At 45.6% G+C, this 20,322-nt stretch overlaps 1 protein-coding gene across 4 annotated transcripts in view; it reads left to right on the top strand.

Annotated features, from left to right (window-relative positions):
• lrriq1 (leucine-rich repeats and IQ motif containing 1) overlaps positions 1-20,322 on the top strand; it is a 213,534-nt gene that overhangs the window by 134,419 nt on the left and 58,793 nt on the right. For 3 of the 4 annotated variants that reach the window (XM_068050442.1, XM_068050441.1, XM_068050439.1), the window contains 3 exons: positions 992-1,078; positions 1,531-1,619; positions 17,903-18,001. In XM_068050442.1, the coding sequence (XP_067906543.1) occupies positions 992-1,078; positions 1,531-1,619; positions 17,903-18,001 (275 nt within the window). The remainder of the gene's footprint in view (positions 1-991; positions 1,079-1,530; positions 1,620-17,902; positions 18,002-20,322) is intronic. The other variant, XM_068050440.1, reaches the window with a different exon arrangement.

The raw sequence follows: 20,322 nt of genomic DNA, 5'->3' as shown, positions 1-20,322 counted from the left end.
TAAGAAAGAAAGAGGCCGGATCCATTTTGAAAGGGCACCTGAAGCGCCTGCCTGTTTCAGCAGTAGGCACATTTCAGTATACAAATTGGAATCGTAGGAACCTGCATTCCTATTTTTGGTTGGAAAGGGTGGGAGCGGCGCCTTGCATGCTCTGATCGTTTCTGTGGGCGCTGTAGGAGCAGGAATGCTCCTCTGGACACCGCAGAAATAATCTGGGTTACCGGGACCCACCGGGACCAACCCTCCCCCCCCCATCATTTGCAAATGCAAATCTTCCCTCCCTCCACCCGCCCCGTTACCTTGGAGGGGAGTTGGGGCGACCTGATACTGGCTAGCCTTAATTCAGTGAGCTGCATTTGGGTGTCTATTTGGCCTCTCACAGCTCGCCGGCCCGATTTAAATGAGGTTAGTGCCTCAAAATCATGACTGCCCATCTGACACAGTGAAGAGGAACTGGCTGACATGTTCCACTGGGTTGTTCCCCTAATATTGGCCCGATAGTTCCAAATGTCGAGCTAGCAGTAGCACAGATACAATGGACTTAATAACCTCCTGTAATTACCATGATTCTGTGAGTGGATTAAAGCTAACGTGTTGAGCATACCAGTCAAAAGTGTTTCAGGCGTCACTGGCAGTAAGCAGGCTCTGAATATCAGCCAGCTTCATTCTCGTCCAGTAAGAAACATAAAAGGTTGGCTTTAAGATCTGTGTTGAGATTGGTAAAGTTAACCTTTGACCTTGATGCTGAATTGGGTGTAAACACAAAGTAACACGTATGATTCAAGATAGTATCACTCTTCAGCATTCAAATAGCATTAATAAATAATTTGAACTTTGCCCCTCAGAGTCTCACCCCTCTTCCCCCAAACTCACTCTTCTCAGTTGAAGCACATTTCTGCCTATTATTTTAATGTACGGTATCTGTTGAACAGAAATGCTCCTTTAACAATGTCAAAAATAGAAATTGTTTTCCTGTTATTTGGTCATATAGCAGAACTGTGTCAAGGTTCTCTGAGACGACATCTTGCAGTAAGCAATGCTTCAGATCAGAGAAAGAAGAACAAATCTCTCTAGAATGGTAAGCACAGCTTAATTTATGAAATTGGTTTTTCCACTAATTGAATAACGGTAAAGTAAGTAAAACTTCTTGCTTAGTACTTAACTACCACATTTATCAGAAAGAATCACTCTCCTCAAAACTCCCAATTTAACTCAGTAAAAATGAAGCATTTGTTAAGTTACTTTCGCATTTTGAACACCCCATAATTGCTTTTCAATATCACATTGGTTTTCTATAGTATTTCAAACAAGATTTATTGCATATTTACAGCAGGAAAATTATAGTGTTCTATAAACTTATATAATATTTTGAAATAGCTATAAACTGTTTTGTTCTATGTGTTTATGGTCTTTAAGGTAAATGTAATTGATCTCACTTGAATTTCTTACTTAAGTCAAACTTAGTGTGAACTCTTTCTAGGAAATTGCATTATCTTCAGGTATTTACCTTTTTGTTCTTGTTACTGATAGGGGCTTTAAGGATGCTCACACTGCACAACTAATGCTGAAACGAGCTCAGAAAATGAAATCCAAGAAAGCAGAGGCTAAAAAATTGCTGGGTATGTTTACATTCCCCCCTGCAACTTGGCATTCATCCAGCAGGGCAGTCTGAAGGGCAAAGAATTGGGTTCCATTCACCTATTCCTTTTAGATAAGTGTTAACTCTTTCATTGACCTATAGTATATAAGAGTCTTGAGTCAAAGCGTACAACTTTATTGTTTTGAAATATGCGCATGTCTTCTGAGTATGATTGCTTTTATCATAACCTCAGGATTATAGTTTTGCTTGCATGCAAATTCAGAATTATTATTCAAATGCATAATAGTTGATGAGCCCTTAATGATTTAAAATTAATTTAATGATGCAGTTACATCCACATTCCATCATGAGCTATACAACCAAAGAACAGACTGCCCATCTTACCATTTAAGTGTGCACTCATTTATCTTTTGGATATCCTCTCGATAAGCAAGACAATTCCAACTGAAATTTCATCCCTTTTTTTGAGATCCATCGATTATCAGAGTTAACATTGATATTTAATGTTCCTCTGACCACTGCTTTCTGCTGTTCAATCTCTGTACCGTGCATAGTGGTCTATGATCTTGTGATCTATCTGCTCCACAGTGACTCCTGACAACGCAGAGCATGCGCAGAGCAATCGCGGACGTCGTCAGTGTATGCGAACATTTACCAGCTTGCCAGTATTAATGCACACGTGCGTGCTGACATCACCGCACAATGACATCCTCACACCTCAATAGCTGCGATCGCTGGCTTCATTCCACCTAGCAGTACCCCGTTCCCTCCCACCATCCCCGCTTCAGTCGCCGCTTTAAATTTCTCACTCCATCCCGCCTGCCGCTGCCTTCCCTCAGCCACTCTCTCCCGCCCTTGCTACTTCCCCCCTCGCTGCTCGCTCCCCGCCTCGCCATGACATTCTTTCAGCCACTCACTCCTGCCCTCACTGCTTCCCCCCTCGGCTGCCTGCCTTGCCACCCACCACCTAGCCACTTGGTCCCGCCCTTCGGCCGCTCGCTCCCGGCCTCATCGCGTCCCCCCTCAGCTGATCGCTCCATGCCGGCCGAAGAAGCGGTAAGGGGGCAGAGAACGAGCCGCTGAAGTAGCAAGGCGGGGAGCAAGCGGCCAAGAGGTGACGGGGCAATGCAGGAGCGAGTGGCCGAGAGGAGGGAAGCGGCGAGGCCTGGAGATGGTGGCCGGGGGTGTGGGGATGGGGAGAGCAAGCAGCCGAAGTGGCAAGGCGAGGAATGAGCAGCCGAAGTGGGGAAGCAGCAAGGCTGGGAGTGAGTGGCTGAGGGAAGGCAGCGGTGAGGCAGGGAGCAAGCGGCGAGGAGACGGGCACAGGAGGGAGTGGCGAAGAAAAGCACGATGGCAGGAGGGAATGGAGTACTATTAAGGGTGGGATGTAGGCAGCGATCGCAGCCATTGAGGGGATTTGGGTTTAATTTGTTATTTTGTGACAAATTGAGCAGTGCCATCTTTATCACTGGCAGCTGCCTGAGATATCACAGACTGTGACGTTTCAGTGGATGAGGCTGCATTTGCGCATGTGCCAGTACTGCACCACCTAGTGGTCGCATTGTCAGCAAAAGCAGCCGATCTGCTCAGTGCGAGTCAGAATAAATGGGGCATTTTCAAGTTAGCAAACTGTAACTAGTGGAGTGTCACAGGGATTGGTGCTGGGGCCTCAACTGTTATGATGTATTTTAATGACTTGGATGAAGGGACTGAGTGCATTGTAGCCAAATTTGCAGATGATACAAAGGCAGGTAGGAAAGCAAGTTGTGAGGACACAAAGGGAGAATTTTATGCCCTCACCCGTGGTAGGTTTGGAGGCAGGGAGAGCATATAATTGGGTGGAATGGTGTGGGGGGGACCCCGCCACCTACCCTTAATGCCCACTTAAGGGTCTCATACCGCCACCGCCGCACCTAGCCCAGTGGCGGGTGGGGCTGTCACCGCATTGACCGGATGGCAAGAAAAACTGTACGGGTTGCTAGCTGGCTGTGGCGGCGGGGAAGTGGGGTCCCTCATTAAAAGGCACTTGATGCCTAAATGAGGGACCCGGCATCGGCAAGTGAGGGCTGGGGGGGCCCGCTGACAGCCAACCTATTGTCCTTGCTGCTGACCCCCACCCCCCCACACCCCCCACCCCACAAGACCCCTCCCACCCTGCGGCCTTTGTCCAGTGCCACTCCTGGGCCTCGGGTGGGTGTTCCGCCGGCAGCTCTCAGAGGGCAGGACGTCCGCCACCAGGGTTCTTGATCCCGTGGAAGGCCTGCTGCTCTCCAGTTAAGTGGCTAGCTGGCACTTGAGTCGGCGGGCCTCCCACAGAACGGGCAACATGGGGTTCTGGATGACGTTTTTGCTGGAGATCGAGACCCCTGTCGCCGGGATAAAATCCCAGCCAAAGTGTCTCAAAGAGGTATTGATAGGTTAAGTGAGTGGGCAAATATTTGGCAGATGGAGTATAATGTGGGAAAATGTGAGGTAGATGGAGTATAATGTGGGAAAATGTGAGGTTTCCCACTTTGGCAGGAAGAGTAGAAAAGCTGAATATTATTTACATGGAGAGAGACTGCAGAATGCTGTGGTTCAAGGGATTTGGATGTCCTTGTACATGAATCACAAAAAGTTAGCATGCAGATACAGCAAGTAATTAGGAAGGCAAATGGAATGTTGGCATTTATTGCAAGGGGGTTGGACTACTGCATACAGTTTTGATCTCCTTACTAAAGAAGGGATATACTTTGCATTGGAAGCAGTTCAGAGAAGGTTCACTAGGCTGATTTCTGGGATGAAGAGGTTGTCTTATGAGGAAAGGTTGAGCAGGTTGGGCCTAAACTCATTGGGGTTTAGAAGAATGGGAGGTGATCTTATTGAAATATATAAGATCCTGAGGGGACTTGACAGGGTGGATGCTGAGAAGATGTTTCTCCTTGTGAGGAATCTAGAACTAGGTGGACACAGTTTCAAAATAAGGGATCTCCCCTTTAAGATGGGAATGAGGAGGAATTTCTCTCTGAGGGTTGTTAATCTTTGGATTTCTCTTCCCCAGAGAGCAGTGGAGGGCTGGGTCATTGAATATATTCAAGGCTGAGTAAGACAGAGGGAGTAAAGAGTTATGGGGGCGTGCAGGAATCAGATCAGCCATGATCTTATTGAATGTTGGAGCAGGCTTGAGGGGCCAAATGGCCTACTCCTGTTCCTATTTCTTATGTTCTTATCTATAGCACAGCTGTCATGATCCTTAGTTCCACATCATTCTTGGTCTAATCTGTCACTTTAATAAAAGATTTTTTTTCCTTTCAAACAGCAAAAATTGAAAGCTCAAGCAATTCTTAAAATACCAGCTAATTCATACCAGCTAATTCCTACTCTCTCTTCCCCTTCACTTTATTCTAAGCCTATCTTTCGGTCCATTCTTCTTCCTAGCTAGGTCTTTACCATCTTCTGTGATGTTTCACATTCTGACCCTGGATGATCTGATCTCAACAAGGGTCTTGGTTTCATTCCCCTTATGCCCAACCTCAGCGAGCTCCAAGTTCAACATAATGCTGAGCTCTTTTTCTGATGTTTTTGTTTCCTTGCTGCCTTTTTGGACTGGAAACACCCTTTTTTCACTTCGAGTCACCTGTCTTCTTAATCATACTGCAACCTTTCTGAATGGCCTCTTTTGATCTTTTCATTGGGAATACCAGTTGCTCTTTTCTTCCCCTGGACTTGTACTTCACTGTTCTTTCAGTTCCAACCATGATGTCATTATCATTAAATCTGATGATAAAGGGGCACTGTTATTGTATGGCAAAACAATCTTTGAACAAGCTGCAAGCCAACTATCTGATTCCTCATTCTATTTCCAACTGTCGAGCATTGAACTATCAATTCCCAGACTCAGTGATCTAATTTCCTTCAGCATTCTTGTCTCCGACCTCTTAGTTTCCCCAACTGTACAAGATTGATTTCCTGCTTCTCCATAAAATGCACAGACCAGACTAATTGTTTTAGTCTGCGCCAGTCCCATTAAACTAGTTTTATCTTGTCTCCACGTACGCACACACACACACACACACACACGCATGCGGACACACACACACACACACCCCCACCATCCCTCAGCCAACTCTGATGTACCTACAGCTGACTTTTCCAATTCCTCATAATCCATTCGTGATTTCACGTTCTCCATCCCCAATCATCTCCTTTTCACCATGGATGTGCACATCCTGTACACTTCTTTCTCTGAATGAGAATACTCTCTGGACTCTCCACTTCTTCATTCTTGAAAGGAAGTCCATTCATCACCATGAATGAACTTGTTCTCACCCTGAAAACCTCTTTCAATTCTACTCACTTCCACCATTTGGAATCTGCATGGGTGCCAGGTAAGCCTGCCTTTTTATAGCAAGTGTGGAACACTTTGTTCAATCTGTCCACCCTGAAACATTCTTGGTGGATGTAAAAGATCCCATGGCACTATTTCAAAGAAGAGGAGGAGAGTTTTCCCTGGTGTTCTAGTCAATACTTCTCCCTCAAACAGTATCATGGAAAAAACATCATATTATTTAGTCATTATCACAGTTGTTTGCGGGAGTTTGCTGTGCGCAAACTGGCTGCTGTGTTTCCTATATACGATGGTGACTGCAATTCAAAAGTACATTGTTGGCTGTAAAGCACTTTGAGACTTCCTAAGGTCATCAAAGGTGCTATATAAATGCAAGTCATTTTTTTCTTCCAATTCCCACCCATCTCAGCCTTTCACATTTACTCTTCCCTTCCATTTCATAGTTTCCCTGATCACAGATTTTTCAATATGGGTGCAATTTGAAATAAGCGTAAAATTGACTTAAATGGAAGTGTACTGTTTGCACCCAGTATTCCATGGCTAGCTCATTATCATAGTTTCCAGTGCAAATTCAGACTTGCAGAGAAAGTGGAAAATTGTGTTTGGATGAAATTTAAAGGAACAAAGACAATTAAAGGGAAATATCAGAATAATGGAACAAATCCTCTGCAATTTAGGAAAAATTCAGAAAGCATTCCAACCCATTGGCAGTGTTTTCCAAGACTGAAGAGATGGTGACTAAAAAACAAAGGTTGAAAATGAAGGGCAAGGGAACTCAAGGTGCTGGTATGAGTCTGCAGGCAAGACAGAACAATCCAGCTTTTCCTGATTAAAAGCTGTTGGAGTAGTAGTGGTGAGGAGTGCTGTCTTCAGTGCCACTTCATTCTGTCATTACACTTCAGCTGCTTCATCAATGATCCTCCCTCCATCATAAGGTCAGAATTAGGGATGTTTGCTGATGATTGCACAATATTCAGTATCATTCGTGACTCCTTAAATACTGAAGCAGTCTGTGCAAGACCTGGACATCATTCAGGATTAGGCTGGTAAGTGGCAAGTAATATTCGCTGATTGTCGTAAAAACCCATCTGGTTCACTCATGTCCTTTAGAGAGGGAAATCCTTACCTGGTCTGGCCTACATGTGACTCCAGACCCACAGCAATGTGGTTGACTCTTAAATGCCCTCTGAAATGGCCTAGCAAGGCACTCAGTTGTATCAAACCGCTGTAATGTCAATAAGGAATGAAACCAGATGGACCACCCAGCATCAACCTAGGCAATGGAAACGACAATGGCAAACCAAGCCCTGTCGACCCTGCAAAGTCCTCCTTATTAACATCTGGGAGTTTGTGCCAAAGTTGGAAGAGCTGCCCCACAGACTAGTCAAGCAGCAGCCTGACATAGTCATACTCACGGAATCATACCTTGCAATGCCCCAGACACCCATTACCATCCCCGGGTATGTCCTGTCCCACCTGCAGGACAGACCCGGCAGAGGGGGCAGCATAGTGGTATACAATCAGGAGGGAGTTGCCCTAGGAGTCCTCAACATCAACTCCAGGCTCCATGAAGTCTCATGGCATCTGGTCAAACATGGGCAAGGAAACCTCCTACTGATTACCACGTACCTTGCCCCACCCCCCACCTCAGCTGATGAATCAGTACTCTTCCATGTTGAACACCACTTGGAAGAAGCACTGAGGGTGGCAAGGATGCAGAATGTACTCTGGGTGGGGGACTTCAAAGTCCATCACCTGGAGTGGCCTGGTGGCACCATTGCTGACCGAGCTGGCCGAGATCTAAAGGACATAGCTGCTAGACTGGGTATGCGGCAGGTGGTGAGGGAATCAACAAGAGGGAAAAACATACTTGACCTCGTCCTCACCAATCTGCCTGTCGCAGATGCATCAGTCCATGACAGTCTCGGTAGGAGTGATCACCGCACAGTCCTTGTGGAGACGAAGTCCCGTCTTCACATTGAGGATACCCTCCATCGTGTTGTGTGGTGTTGTGTGGCACTATTACCATGCTAAATGGGATAGATTTCGAACAGATCTAGCAACGCAAAACTGGGCATCCATGAGGCGCTGTGGGCCATCAGCAGCAGCAGAATTGTACTCAACCACAATCTGTAACCTCTTGGCTCGACATATCCCCCACTCTGCCGTTACTATCAACCCTGGTTCAATGAAGAGTGCAGGAGGACATGCCAGGAGCAGCACCAGGCATTCCTCAAAATGAGGTGTCAGCCTGGTGAAACTACAACCCAAGACTACTTGCATGCCAAACAGCGTAAACAACATGCGATAGACGGAGCTAAGCAATTCCACAACCAACGGATCAGATCTAAGTTCTGCAGTCCTGCCACATCCAGTCGTGAATGTTGATGGACAATTAACCAACTAACTGGAGGAATTTGCTCCACAAACACCCCATCCTCAATGATGGGGGAGCCTAGTACATCAGTGCAAAAGATCAGGCTGAAGCATTTGCAACAATCTTCAACCAGAAGTGCCGAGTGGAAGTCCCCAGCATCACAGATGCCAGTCTTCAGCCAATTTGATCCACTCCACGTGATATCAATAATCGACTGAAGATACTGGATACTGCAAAGGCTTTGGGTCCTGACAACACTCTGGCAATAGTACTGAAGACATGTGCTCCAAAACTTGCTGCGCCCCTAGCCAAGCTGTTCCAGTACACCTGCAACACCCGGCAATGTGGAAAATTGCCCAGCTATGTCCTGTACACAAAAAGCAGGACAAATCCAACTCGGCCAATTACTGCCCCATTAGTCTACTCACGATTGTCAGTAAAGTGGAAGTTGTCATCAACAATGCTGTCAAGCGGCATTTGCTCAGCAATAACCTGTTCAGTGGTGCTCAGTTTGGGTTCTGCCGGGGCCACTCAACTCCCGACCCCTCAAGATTTGAATACCTCTATCAAATCACCTCTCAGCCTTCTCTTCTCCAAGGAAAACAGTCCTAATTTCTCCAATCTATCTTCATAACTGAAATTCCTCATCCCTGGAACCATTCTCGTGAATCTTTTCTGTACTCTGTCCAATGCCCTCATGTCTTTCCAGAGGTGCGGCGCCCAGAATTGGACGCCATACTCCAACTGAGGCCGACCTAGTGTCTTATACAAGTTCAACATAACTTCCTTGCTCTTGTACTCTATTCCCCTATTAATAAAACCCAGGATACTGCATGCTTTATTAACTGCTCTCGCAACCTGTCCTGCCACCTTCAAAGACTTATGCACATATACACGTAGGTCCCTCTGCTCCTGCACCCCCTTTAGAATTGTACCCTTATTCTGTATTTTCTCTCCATGTTCTTCCGACCCAAAATGAATCACTTCACATTTCTCTTCACTGAACTTCATGTGCCACCTGATCTGCCCAGTATACCAACTTGTCTATGTCCTTTTGAAGTCCTGCACTATCCTCCTCACAGTTCACAATGCTTCCAAGTTTCGTATCATCTGCAAACTTTGAAATTGTGCCCTGTGCACCAAGTTCTAGGTCATTAACATATATATCAGGAAAATCAAGGGTTCCAACACTGATCCCTGGGGAGCTCAGCTACAAATCTTCCTCCAGCCCGAAAAACATCCATTTACCACTACTCTTTGTTTCCTGTCACTCAGCCAATTTTGTATCCATGTTGCTAACGTCCCTTTTATTCCATGAGCTACAAGTTTGCTCACAAGTCTGTTGTGTGGCACTGTATCAAACACCTTTTGAAAGTCCATGTACACCACATCAACAGCATTGCCCTTATCAACCCTCTTTGTTACCTCCTCAAAAAGCTCCAGCAAGTTAGTTAAACATGATTTTCCCTTAAGAAATCCATGCTGTCTTTCCTTAATTAATTCACATTTGTCCATGTGACTATTGATTTTGTCCCAAACTATTTTTTCTAGAAGTTTTCCCACCACTGAAGTTAAAGTGACTGGCCTGTAGTTGCTGGGCTTCTCTTTACACCCTTTTTTGAACAAGGTTGCAACGTTTGCAATTCTCCTGTCCTCTGGCACCACCCCCAAGTCAAAGGAAGACTGAAAAATTATGGCCAGTGCCTCTGTGATTTCCACCCTCACTTCCCTCAGTATCCTTGGATGCATCTCATCCGGTCCTTGTGCTTTATCCACTTTAATTACAAACAGCCTATCTAATACTTCCTCTTAATCAATTTTAAACCCCTCTAGTGTCTGACTTACCTCCTCTTCCAACATTGCCTGGGTTGCATCTTCTTCCTTGGTATAGACAGATGCAACGTATTCATTTAATACCTCAGCTGTGCCCTCTGCCTCCATGGGTAAATCCTCTTTCTGGTCCCTAATCGGCCCACTCCTCCTTTTACCACTGTTTTACTATTTATATATCTATAGAAAACTTTGGGATTTCCTTTAATGCTAGCTGCCAGTCTCTTCTCGTGCTCTCTCACTTCCCCTCTGGACCTTCTATATTCAGCCTGGTTCTCAATAGTGTTTTCTACCTGGCATCTGTCATAAGCACACTTTTTCTTCTTTATCTTAATCTCTACCTCTTTTGTCATCCAGGGAGCTCTGGATTTGTTTCCCCTACTTTTCCCCTTCAAGGGAACATACCTTGACTGTGCCTGAACTATCTCTTCTTTGAAGTTTGCCCATTGTTCATCTACTGGATTTCCTGCAAGCTTTTGACTCAATTTATTCGGCCCAGCTCCATTCTTACCCCGTTGAAGTTGGCCTTTCCCCAGTTAATTATTCTTACGCTGGATTGCTCTTTCTCCTTTTCCGTAGTCAGTCTAAACCTTATGATACAATGATCACTATCCCCTAAATGCTCTCCTACTGATACTTAATCCACTTGGCCCACCTCATTCCCAAGAACCAGGTCTAGCAGTGCCTCCTTTCTTGTTGGACTTTGAGATGCTGTCTTGTCGCTGTCTAAGTCCTTTTGAGAATAGGAGCTTCAACTTGCATTAATCCATCTACCAAATCAAAATTTAACAGACGGGAACAGACCACCTCTCCTGCACCCTCAACTACTTGTTATTCCTTTGCCAGATGGGAGATTCCCATTGGTAAGCCCATTGATTCCAATAATGGGTCTGTGTATAAAAAAAGGAACAGCAGAAACGCTCGTGCAAACTAAAGTGCCATCAGAAAAAAGTGAAGAAAACAGTTAAGAAATGACTAGAGTACATTTACTTTAACATCACCGTCTCCATTGCATGACCTTTCAAATACGCCTATTAACAAGCAGCCATGGACATTCCTTTTACTTGTATGAGATTATAAATGGATGCCGTGCACTCCTGAATGTCAGGAAACGATGTACCAAATGTTGATACCCCCAAATTAATATTTAAATGAAACTGGCCTATTTCAAGGCACTTCGCTTGGCCAGAGGAAATGGTGTTTAGAAACAGAATTGTACCTAATTTCCTGACAGGTATATCCAATTTACAAGCATAAAACAGTCAGAAACAAACAAAATCTAGATTTCCATTTTAGGCCATGTTCTTTCCTCAGGCATCAATTACAAGTCCACTAACTCCCAAAGCTACCTAAACCACACAGCTTCTTGTAAAAACTCTTTCTTCTACTTTATCTCCATTGTAAGCGTCCCGATGATTCCAATTCCCACACCAAAGCTTCTGAAAGGTGCTTTTCTTGTAATGAGATTTCCCCTTGACAGTGATTATTTAGACCCTTGATTGTGCCCTTCTCATTTCTCATGTTTCTGCTCATCCTATGGGATAAATTTTATTCTCTTGCCATTGCTTCCGATGGCGGGGAAAAAAAAGGCGGACTGCATGCCGCCATGCAGTCGCGATCTAGCGCGTAAGCAGGGCAGTTCCCCTCCCAACCCGGCAAGGGTGTCAGCTGCCTCTGCACTGTACATAAATGTGTGACACACAGAAAAGAAATGTTAGCCACGTTCCCCTCCACAACCAGAACACTTATATTGAAAAGTTGACCTCTTCCTCCCACCAACTGCACAAAGTGCAGAGGTTATCCCTTCCCCCGACACACTAGAAATGCAGAGTTGGCCCCATCCCCCCCCCCCTCTCCCCCACTACAGTAAAAGTCCTAAATTCCCCCCTTCCCCGCCTCTGTGGAGCCAGCTTTCCCTGGACGAGAAAGTGAAGGCGCAAGTGCCAGCCTTCATATAGAAGATCGCGGACAGCCGGAATGATCACGGGGAATGGTATGTTAATTTATTCACATCCTTTATTTCAATTTTTAAGTTGGGTCCCATTGCTGATCCGATCTTTCAGCCACCACCAGCCTCCCCCCGCACCCGCCATGGAGCCCAGCATCAGGAGCTCAACAAAATCCCGGCCTATCTTCCTCTCACAACATCTGAATCTCCCTTGTCCTCACTGAGCGTCCTCACTGAACAGACCCACCAGCTACTGTGTTCACAGTAACATCTTCTGTTATCTATAACATGATCTCATGACCAAGAATTTTTCTCCTCATCCCTTTCCTCTTTACAGTGAGACCATTTCCTCCATGATACCCTTGTTCATTTTTCCACCACCCTAACTTTCACTTGTCTTTCTGGCACTTCCTTTCACCTCTTCCGGTATCACTGTCCAAGGTCTTAAACATTCTTTCTACATAATTTGCAATTTTTGTGTCCTTCCTGTAATGTAGTATATTGTAATTGCCATGCACAGTATGACCTCCTGTACATTCGGAAGACCAAATGCAGATGCTGAACAGTGTCATTTCTCTGCAAGTGTAATCTTGACCTCACTATGATTCACCACTTTTAACTCCTTCTCCAACTCACAGTCTGATCTCTCGTTTAAATGGGCACACCCAAATTTATGTCATGCTAGAAGCATTACATTTGATTTAAATACCCCAGGATGAAGGAGGGAAACATTTCCTAGGTTTCCTCCTTCTGACGCTATCCATTGGTCCTTGGCGGAAATGAGTGTGCAGAGATATCAGGTGAGGCAAGACCCAGCTCAGTTGTGATATCCCTTTATTTCAATAACCTGTCAACACTCACTGGGCTCACACATAAATAATGGCAGCTTGAGCAACATTCTAAATGATGTGTTATCAGTGCCCATAGAACTGTATCCCACAGAGGCAATGACTTCAGGAGGAAAGGAGAGAAAATTGATGAAAATGCAAAAAAAAGTTTACATAAGACCAGATATCAAATTGATGGATACATTCCAAGATAGCCCAATAGAGTTTCAGCATTGTATCTCAAACTTACTTGATGTGCCCCATGAGGCTCACTTTCATCAGTCTCTGAATATTCAGGAAAGGGAGGGAAAAAATTAGCTGGCAAGGAGTTTCTTTCCATGTCACTCAAATATGCCTTTTGGCTGTCTGCCCATTGACAGCATCCATTATATGTCATTATTTTGGCACCATTCTGCTTTCTGAGTAAGAAGGGTGGAAACGTAAGAAATTATCAACAAAAATAAAGCTTCAAAGATGGAATCATAAACTTCAAAATAGCACATTAATGGTTTCTTAAGTTCATATGATGTAGTCAGGAAAAACTAAGGAAAATGAATCCTGAATATTCTTGCTTGGGAATTTATTTTACTATACAAGCCATGCCTGATTAACCATCATGTTCTATGCTTCTTCTGTGCACCGCATTCAGAAAGTGCCCTGTTTTTGGTCTCACTGCAAGAAATAAAATGTGTCATTATGATCTGAATCCCAATTGGCCACACCTGTTTTGATGGTACCAGCTATATATGCAGTCCTTGGTACACTTGGTAAAAAAAGTATCTGCAGCTAGCATGCAGTCTTGGCAAGAGCTGCTAATGGATTCAGTATGTTGCGCCTTTCCAAAGCATTTTAGGACTTCTGTCGCCTTATTATATCAATCTCCTTTATTGCCCCATCCCTTTAACTTCCACCTACATGTCATTTTCCACACTTATCACTGGTGTCAGCCATGGCTCAGTGGTACCATGCTCACCTCTCAGCTGGAAGATTGTGGGTTCAAGTTCTACTCCAAGAGGTCAGAGGCCTAGGGTGGTGGTGGGAGATTCATAGGCCTGGGGGGAAGACATTGAAGGCCTGGGGGGGCAGGGGACAGTGGCAGGCCAGTGGCCTTGAAGCAGGGAAACTGGGAAGTTGGAGGTCTTGGGGTGGGGGGGCGGGGGGGAGGGGTAGAGGTTAGAGGCCACACAGGGAAGGTCAGGCAGAGATCAGATGGGGACAGGTGGGTGGGGATATGCTCGATTGTGGGTGGTTGCCCAGGTAGGCAAGTTGGATCCAGCAGGTAAGTGAAGAGGCACTCATCTGAATCCAGCAGACCTTGCCTGTGTTTAGCTGCCGGGTTCTTCGAGGCTTTAAACCACATCACAATATTTAAAGTGCTAACCCGTCTCCTTGGAGTGGGTTGGTTACCCATCCACCTTCTCACCTCCATTAAAATTGGAAGTGGGCCAGTTGGAGGTGGGCTTTGGCTGGGGGATTCAAGTTATCAACACTTTAACCTTCCACCCAATTCAAATTCTTGAGGTTAAAATTCCTCCTTAGATCACAGAGTTAAGAATGTGCAGCATGAAGCTGTTAAGATTTCTGAATATTTTCTGAGATGAATGAAAGGTTACAAGTAATATGTAGATGCCGTACACAAGGAAGCTGCCAGCCTTGTCTTACCCAGAGCTCATGGCTCTGCTCGGGCCATTAACCTACAGGCTTTTTGCTCTTCTTGAGTAAGGACAATGTCATGCCAACTTGCTTTGTTGAATGATAATTTTCTTTAATTCATTGACAGGAGATCCAACTTCATATTTTTTTGAAGAAATTTTAAAAAGAACAGATGAAAGAAAAAGATTTTGCTAGCAGCTTAGGATGGCCACCTAAATTGCAACACTATTTACTACATTGCAAGGCCTGTGAGGGAGACGAAATGTTTGCTCATTTCCCAGCAAGAACCAAGACCCAGGAAGTTTAAGGGAACGACCTGTTCTTTTTAGCAAGAAAAGAAATACTGCTAACTGCTATGTTTGAATCACTGAGTGACTGCCATGTGACAAGCCCCTCCCCATCTGTGGTTTTAAGCTGGTGTTTCCTCTGCAGTAGAGGAGAAGTTGCTGGACTCTGACACGAGCAGACCCAAAGTGGGGGTCCCCTTCTCTCTCTCTCTCTCCATTTCAGCCTACATGCTTCGAACTCAGATTGTTGACTGACCACCTTTGCATACTCCAGCTACAATCAGAAACCCCGTTGGAGGAAATCATCCGCTGTCTCCAAGAGACCCACCGAGCTAGTCATCTAGCTCTTCAAACTAAAAGCCTCAGGACCATCAAATTCAGCTAGAAGCCAGCCGAATCACTAAGCGCCACCGACTCTTATACCCCTTTTTTCTATGGACTCTAACTCAACCAATCTACACTTCCCGACTCTGTAATCTATTTGTGTGTGTGTAAACCTCTAGTGTGCATGTGTGAGTGGAAGTTGGTGCATAGTTTATTATTTTCATTAGTTTGTCTTAGGTACAATAAGGATAACCTCTTTCTTTGTTAAACTTAAGAAAACCTGTCTGATTGGTTCTTGTTATGATCATAGCAAGTAAGTATTCAAACACCTACTGAATTGGCCAGTACATCCACTTTAAGAAAGAATTAAACTTGTTGTGGTCAAACAGGGAGTGGGAAAAAAGGGATGCCCTTTGAACCCTCCTCACCTGACCATAACAACTATAATATCAGGAACTCCTCCCCTCTGACTTTGTCCTCTCCCTGGCATTATCCGCTGGCTCGTCCAGCAGAAGTATAGGGCTGGATTTTCATTATGGAGTCAGGAAACAAGAGCCAGGTCTGGTTTTGGGTCAGAAATCCGCCTCCCATGGGAAACTGATTCAGATTATTATTTTCTAATGGGTAAGCCCTTAATTGGTATGGAGGCAGGTTTCCTGTCCACAGAGCCATTGGGATTGAAAATGGCAGTGGGTCAGATCAAGTGTGGGGCTCATGTAGACTTCTAAGGCAGCCATAAGTAAGGCTGCTGGCTCTCCTGAGGGAGAGATCTGCCTTCCACAGCACTAGAGGGAAGTGCGATGCCACAGGGGAGCTGGAGGCCTGGCACTAGGGGCAGGACAGACCCTTGCTTCATCAATGCTGACCTGGATCTAATGCTGGAGGCCATGAGGGAGAGCTGGGAGGCAGGACAAGGCCACCTCATCGTGCAGCTAGGCCACTTCTCTGTTCAGTGTTATTCCACTCTGCCCCCTCTTCTTTCTTATCTCTTGCTCCTTTCCTGATGAGCTGTCTCCTTTCAGGACCTCATTGTTCTCAAGGTCCACGCCTCTCTGGAGGGCCACATTGTGGAGAGCACAGAAGACCATCACAATGACAGAGACCCTTGCAGGAGGGTATTGGAAGGCACCACCTGACCGATCCAGGCACCAGACTCGTAACTTCAGAAACCCAATGGCCTTTTCAGTGGTTGGCCTGCTGAGCAGATGGCTTTGATTGTTTCACTTCTGTGTCTCAGTCTGGGGCCAGTAGCCATCTCTTCAAAGGATTTCCCTTGTCCCCTTGGATCCATCCACGCACTTTGGCAGATGGAGTGAAGTACCAAGGCAGCCTGGACTGGGGGAGGATGAAGGAGCCATGGTAGCTGCCAGGAAAGCGAGTGCACTCCTAGAAGAAGCTCTTGTTGTGATCATGGACTAGTTGCACATTGAGGGAGTGGAATCCCTTTCTGTTGAAGAAGGCAACAAGCTGCTCCATGAGTGCTTTGATTGCCACATGCATGCAGTCAATCACCCCTGCACATGGGGGAGTCCAGCGATGGCCCCGAATCCTCTCCGCTTGACTGTTTGGATCTGTGCGGAGTGTACATAGTCGCCTGTCTTCCTGAACGTGGCACGGGTGGCGCTCTCTCCTCTTCGCCCTTCTACCCCATCCAGAGGCAGCTGACGACCCTCCTGTGGGTGCACAGGCCATTGCGGTGCTGCTGCAGGTGTCTGGCCCTCCCTTCCGCTTTTGTGCACCTTGTCTTCGATGGAGTCCCTGAAACCTGGGTGAATGAGGCCCATGATAAGTGGCCTTTTCCTGAAAGGCAGTCCTTCCCTGCCAGTGTCCCCCTCTTGATGTCCCCACTTGTGATCCTTGCTCAGGTGCCACTTGCCTGTTCCCTCCTTGTATTGCCCCACCCCCCTCCCCCGGCAGCACAGCCAACCTTGCCCTCACTCCTGATGCGCTAAGCTCAGCTTTCTCTTTGTGGCTCTTCCAGGCCCTCAATGGTTGCCTTACGATGACTGGCTGGAAGGGGAGGCGAGTCTCTGAAGCCCTGTGAGACCCGTGTGCCGTTTATAAAATTGCATCTGCTGCACAAAATCGCTTTCAATTGGACTTTTAACTGTCTCAATTACTTGTCCACTGCATCATCATCGGACCTCCACCCGCCATAATTGCCACCATGGACAAAATTGTGATGGGATGTCACAATGTCAGACTTCCTGTCCGACATTTCCTGTCCCAATTTTGTGTCCCCCATGCCTCCATACACGTCCACTTCATTGCTTTAAAATTGTGAGTCGATCAGTGGCTGTTAAGTGGGTGGTTGGAGATTTGTAGGGCTTGTGCATTTAGGGCATGTTTTTCAAGGTGAAGAAGAAGCAAGATGGAATGAGGATGGGGAGATGATGAATGTCAAACAAAGTGTGGTCTGTGAATTGAGGAAAGGAGTGATGGGAATAGTTGCTGATCGTACAAAAGATGGGATGTGAGAAGAGAACGATGTTTGTGACTGTTTACAATATGAAAAAGTGTTGGAGTAGGCCCTTGTGATTATATGCTTAAAGTTGTGTTGGAAATCAGGGCCCTTCTGTTTTAATTGTTCTTGTAGATGTGATTTTCAACTTCAGTGAACCACCTTATACTTATGGGCCTTCAGGAAGTTATTAATTCCCTGTCATGAGAATCGTTCAGTCATGTTAAAGTTGTGAATCTGATTATTTTCTCCTCTATCATTGCCCTAGATCCAGTTGTACGACTGGCCTTGTTCAAGAATAAGAAAAATAAATGTGCTCCTGTGAAGCTAAAGAAGAAAGTATGTGAACGTGTGGAATATTTTAGAGGTAAGCTGGGCCAACAATGTAATGCCAGTGTTTTGAGAGACATGTTTCAGGTCAAGCATTTATTTGTTTTTGTCCTTGTTGGTGTCTAATGTGTTATAAATTAGCCTCGGGCGATAATGCAAAATGGAGTAAATTGCATAGACGCCCTGCTGTACTCCCCGCCCAATATTCAGTTCCATTGATGTCTGTCGGCATTTAATCGGCATTTGATGCGACAACACCTCTTTTTGCACTACCAATGAAGACACATTTATACTCCATTGTCTTTTATATAATGTTTTATAAAAAACACTGGTCGTTGTGGGAATGATACAAAAACTTTTGGTAATTCTCAGACATGCATCTGCTTACCTTTTACAAATCCAATTCAGACTATCAATAATCTCAGGACATGTAAAGCACTCCCCATTTTAAATATTTATTCAGAATACTGATGTGTTACCTCCAAAAATTGAAAACACATGATTGGTTGTAATTTTGCTTTTTTATTATTTTTCAATATTTAGGAGTGAATTTTGTGCTCACTAAGATTTGTAATCTTACTTCGAAGGATACTTCTCCGATTTTGTATCCACACTATCAGGTACAATGGAGAAACAGTCCGCCTTAATCTGAGTTTAGGCAGAGTATTCCCTTTTGTACCAATGTTACATTTCCATTCTTCTTTGGCCTCCTTATCTCGAGAGACAATGGGTAAGCGCCTGGAGGTGGTCAGTGGTGTGTGGAGCAGCGCCTGGAGTGGCTATAAAGGCCAATTCTAGAGTGACAGGCTCTTCCACAGGTGTTGCAGAAAAATTTGTTTGTCGGGGCTGTTACACAGTTGGCTCTCCCCTTGCGCCTCTGTCTTTTTTCCTGCCAACTGCTAAGTCTCTTCGACTCGCCACACTTTAGCCCCGCCTTTATGGCTGCCCGCCAGCTCTGGCGAATGCTGGCAACTGACTCCCACGACTTGTGATCAATGTCACAGGACTTCATGTTGCGTTTGCAGACGTCTTTAAAGCGGAGACATGGACGGCCGGTGGGTCTGATACCAGTGGCGAGCTCGCTGTATAATGTGTCTTTGCGGATCCTGCCATCTTCCATGCGGCTCACATGGCCAAGCCATCTCAAGCGCCGCTGACTCAGTAGTGTGTATAAGCTGGGGATGTTGGCCGCCTCGAGGACTTCTGTGTTGGAGATACGGTCCTGCCACCTGATGCCAAGTATTCTCCGGAGGCAGCGAAGTTGGAATGAATTGAGACGTCGCTCTTAGCTGGCATACGTTGTCCAGGCCTCGCTGCCATAGAGCAAGGTACTGAGGACACTTGCCATTACCTAAGCAAATTGATTCAAATGTCTTCCCCTCATTTCACATTGAACTCTTTTATCAAATAGGCATGCACAGAAATGTCTGTTATTTGTGTGTACCTATGTGAACTGATGGTCTCAATTTTAACCCCCACCCCCAACCCAACCCCCTCATTGATGGGGATAGAGGGTTGAAGGTGGCAAAACTAACAGTATCCGGTACCCAACCCATTCCTATTTCTTTAAATTTTAAAGTACAGAGATCAGGCCATGAAAAAGACCCCTGCAAAAGGCAGGTGAGGACCTAATTATTATGTCAAAGTCATAACCTGATGGCATCATTTGTGCTGCAACTTAAATTTAATAGCATGAGGGAGGTGCCTGATCTGTGAGATTCCCGACAGCTGATCTGATGCGGGAGCTACTGGCTCCCCAAGGTAAGTGACTCTTTTAGCACTCCTTCTGAAGCAGGATTGTTACCCACCCCCACCACCAAGCTGCTCAAAGATGTCCTCGGCCTCCCTAGGCCTCAATCTCTGACCTTCTCCCCTGCCCCAACCCCTTCCCCCCCCCCCCCCCCCTCCAACCAGCCTGTCCAGTCACTGCCTGGAGTTAATGATCTCTTCCCAGTACCAGGAACAGTCCCGAAGGCTCCCTGGCTACGGCCTCCTGCTGCTTGTGTTCCCACCGACTAGTGCATTGATTTTTTTTTAATAAATCCTTTATTGTTTGTAGCCAGCTGATGAGCAGCAGGCGGACCTGCAATATGTTAAAGCGGCCTTGCCGTTAAGATCAGCTGAAACTCCTCGTCCCCAGCCTTGCCAAATTCTTCAGACAATTCTGGCCTTCCCTGCGTCTTTCCTCCTCCTCATTAATATTGGGGCTGTGTCTCCCCTCAATAACAATTTTTTCACAATGTTTTGGACAAACCATTTATGGATATTTCCTCATCACATTTTATTTTTTGTTTCAAAAGTTAGCATGCTCAAAATACTTCATCTATTCAAGCGGCCTGCTCAAATGATTGAAATGAT

This window comes from Heterodontus francisci, chromosome 18 (genome assembly GCF_036365525.1).
Source record: "Heterodontus francisci isolate sHetFra1 chromosome 18, sHetFra1.hap1, whole genome shotgun sequence".
NCBI classification, from domain to species: domain Eukaryota; kingdom Metazoa; phylum Chordata; class Chondrichthyes; order Heterodontiformes; family Heterodontidae; genus Heterodontus; species Heterodontus francisci.
This window is presented reverse-complemented; position numbering and strand designations above follow the sequence as displayed.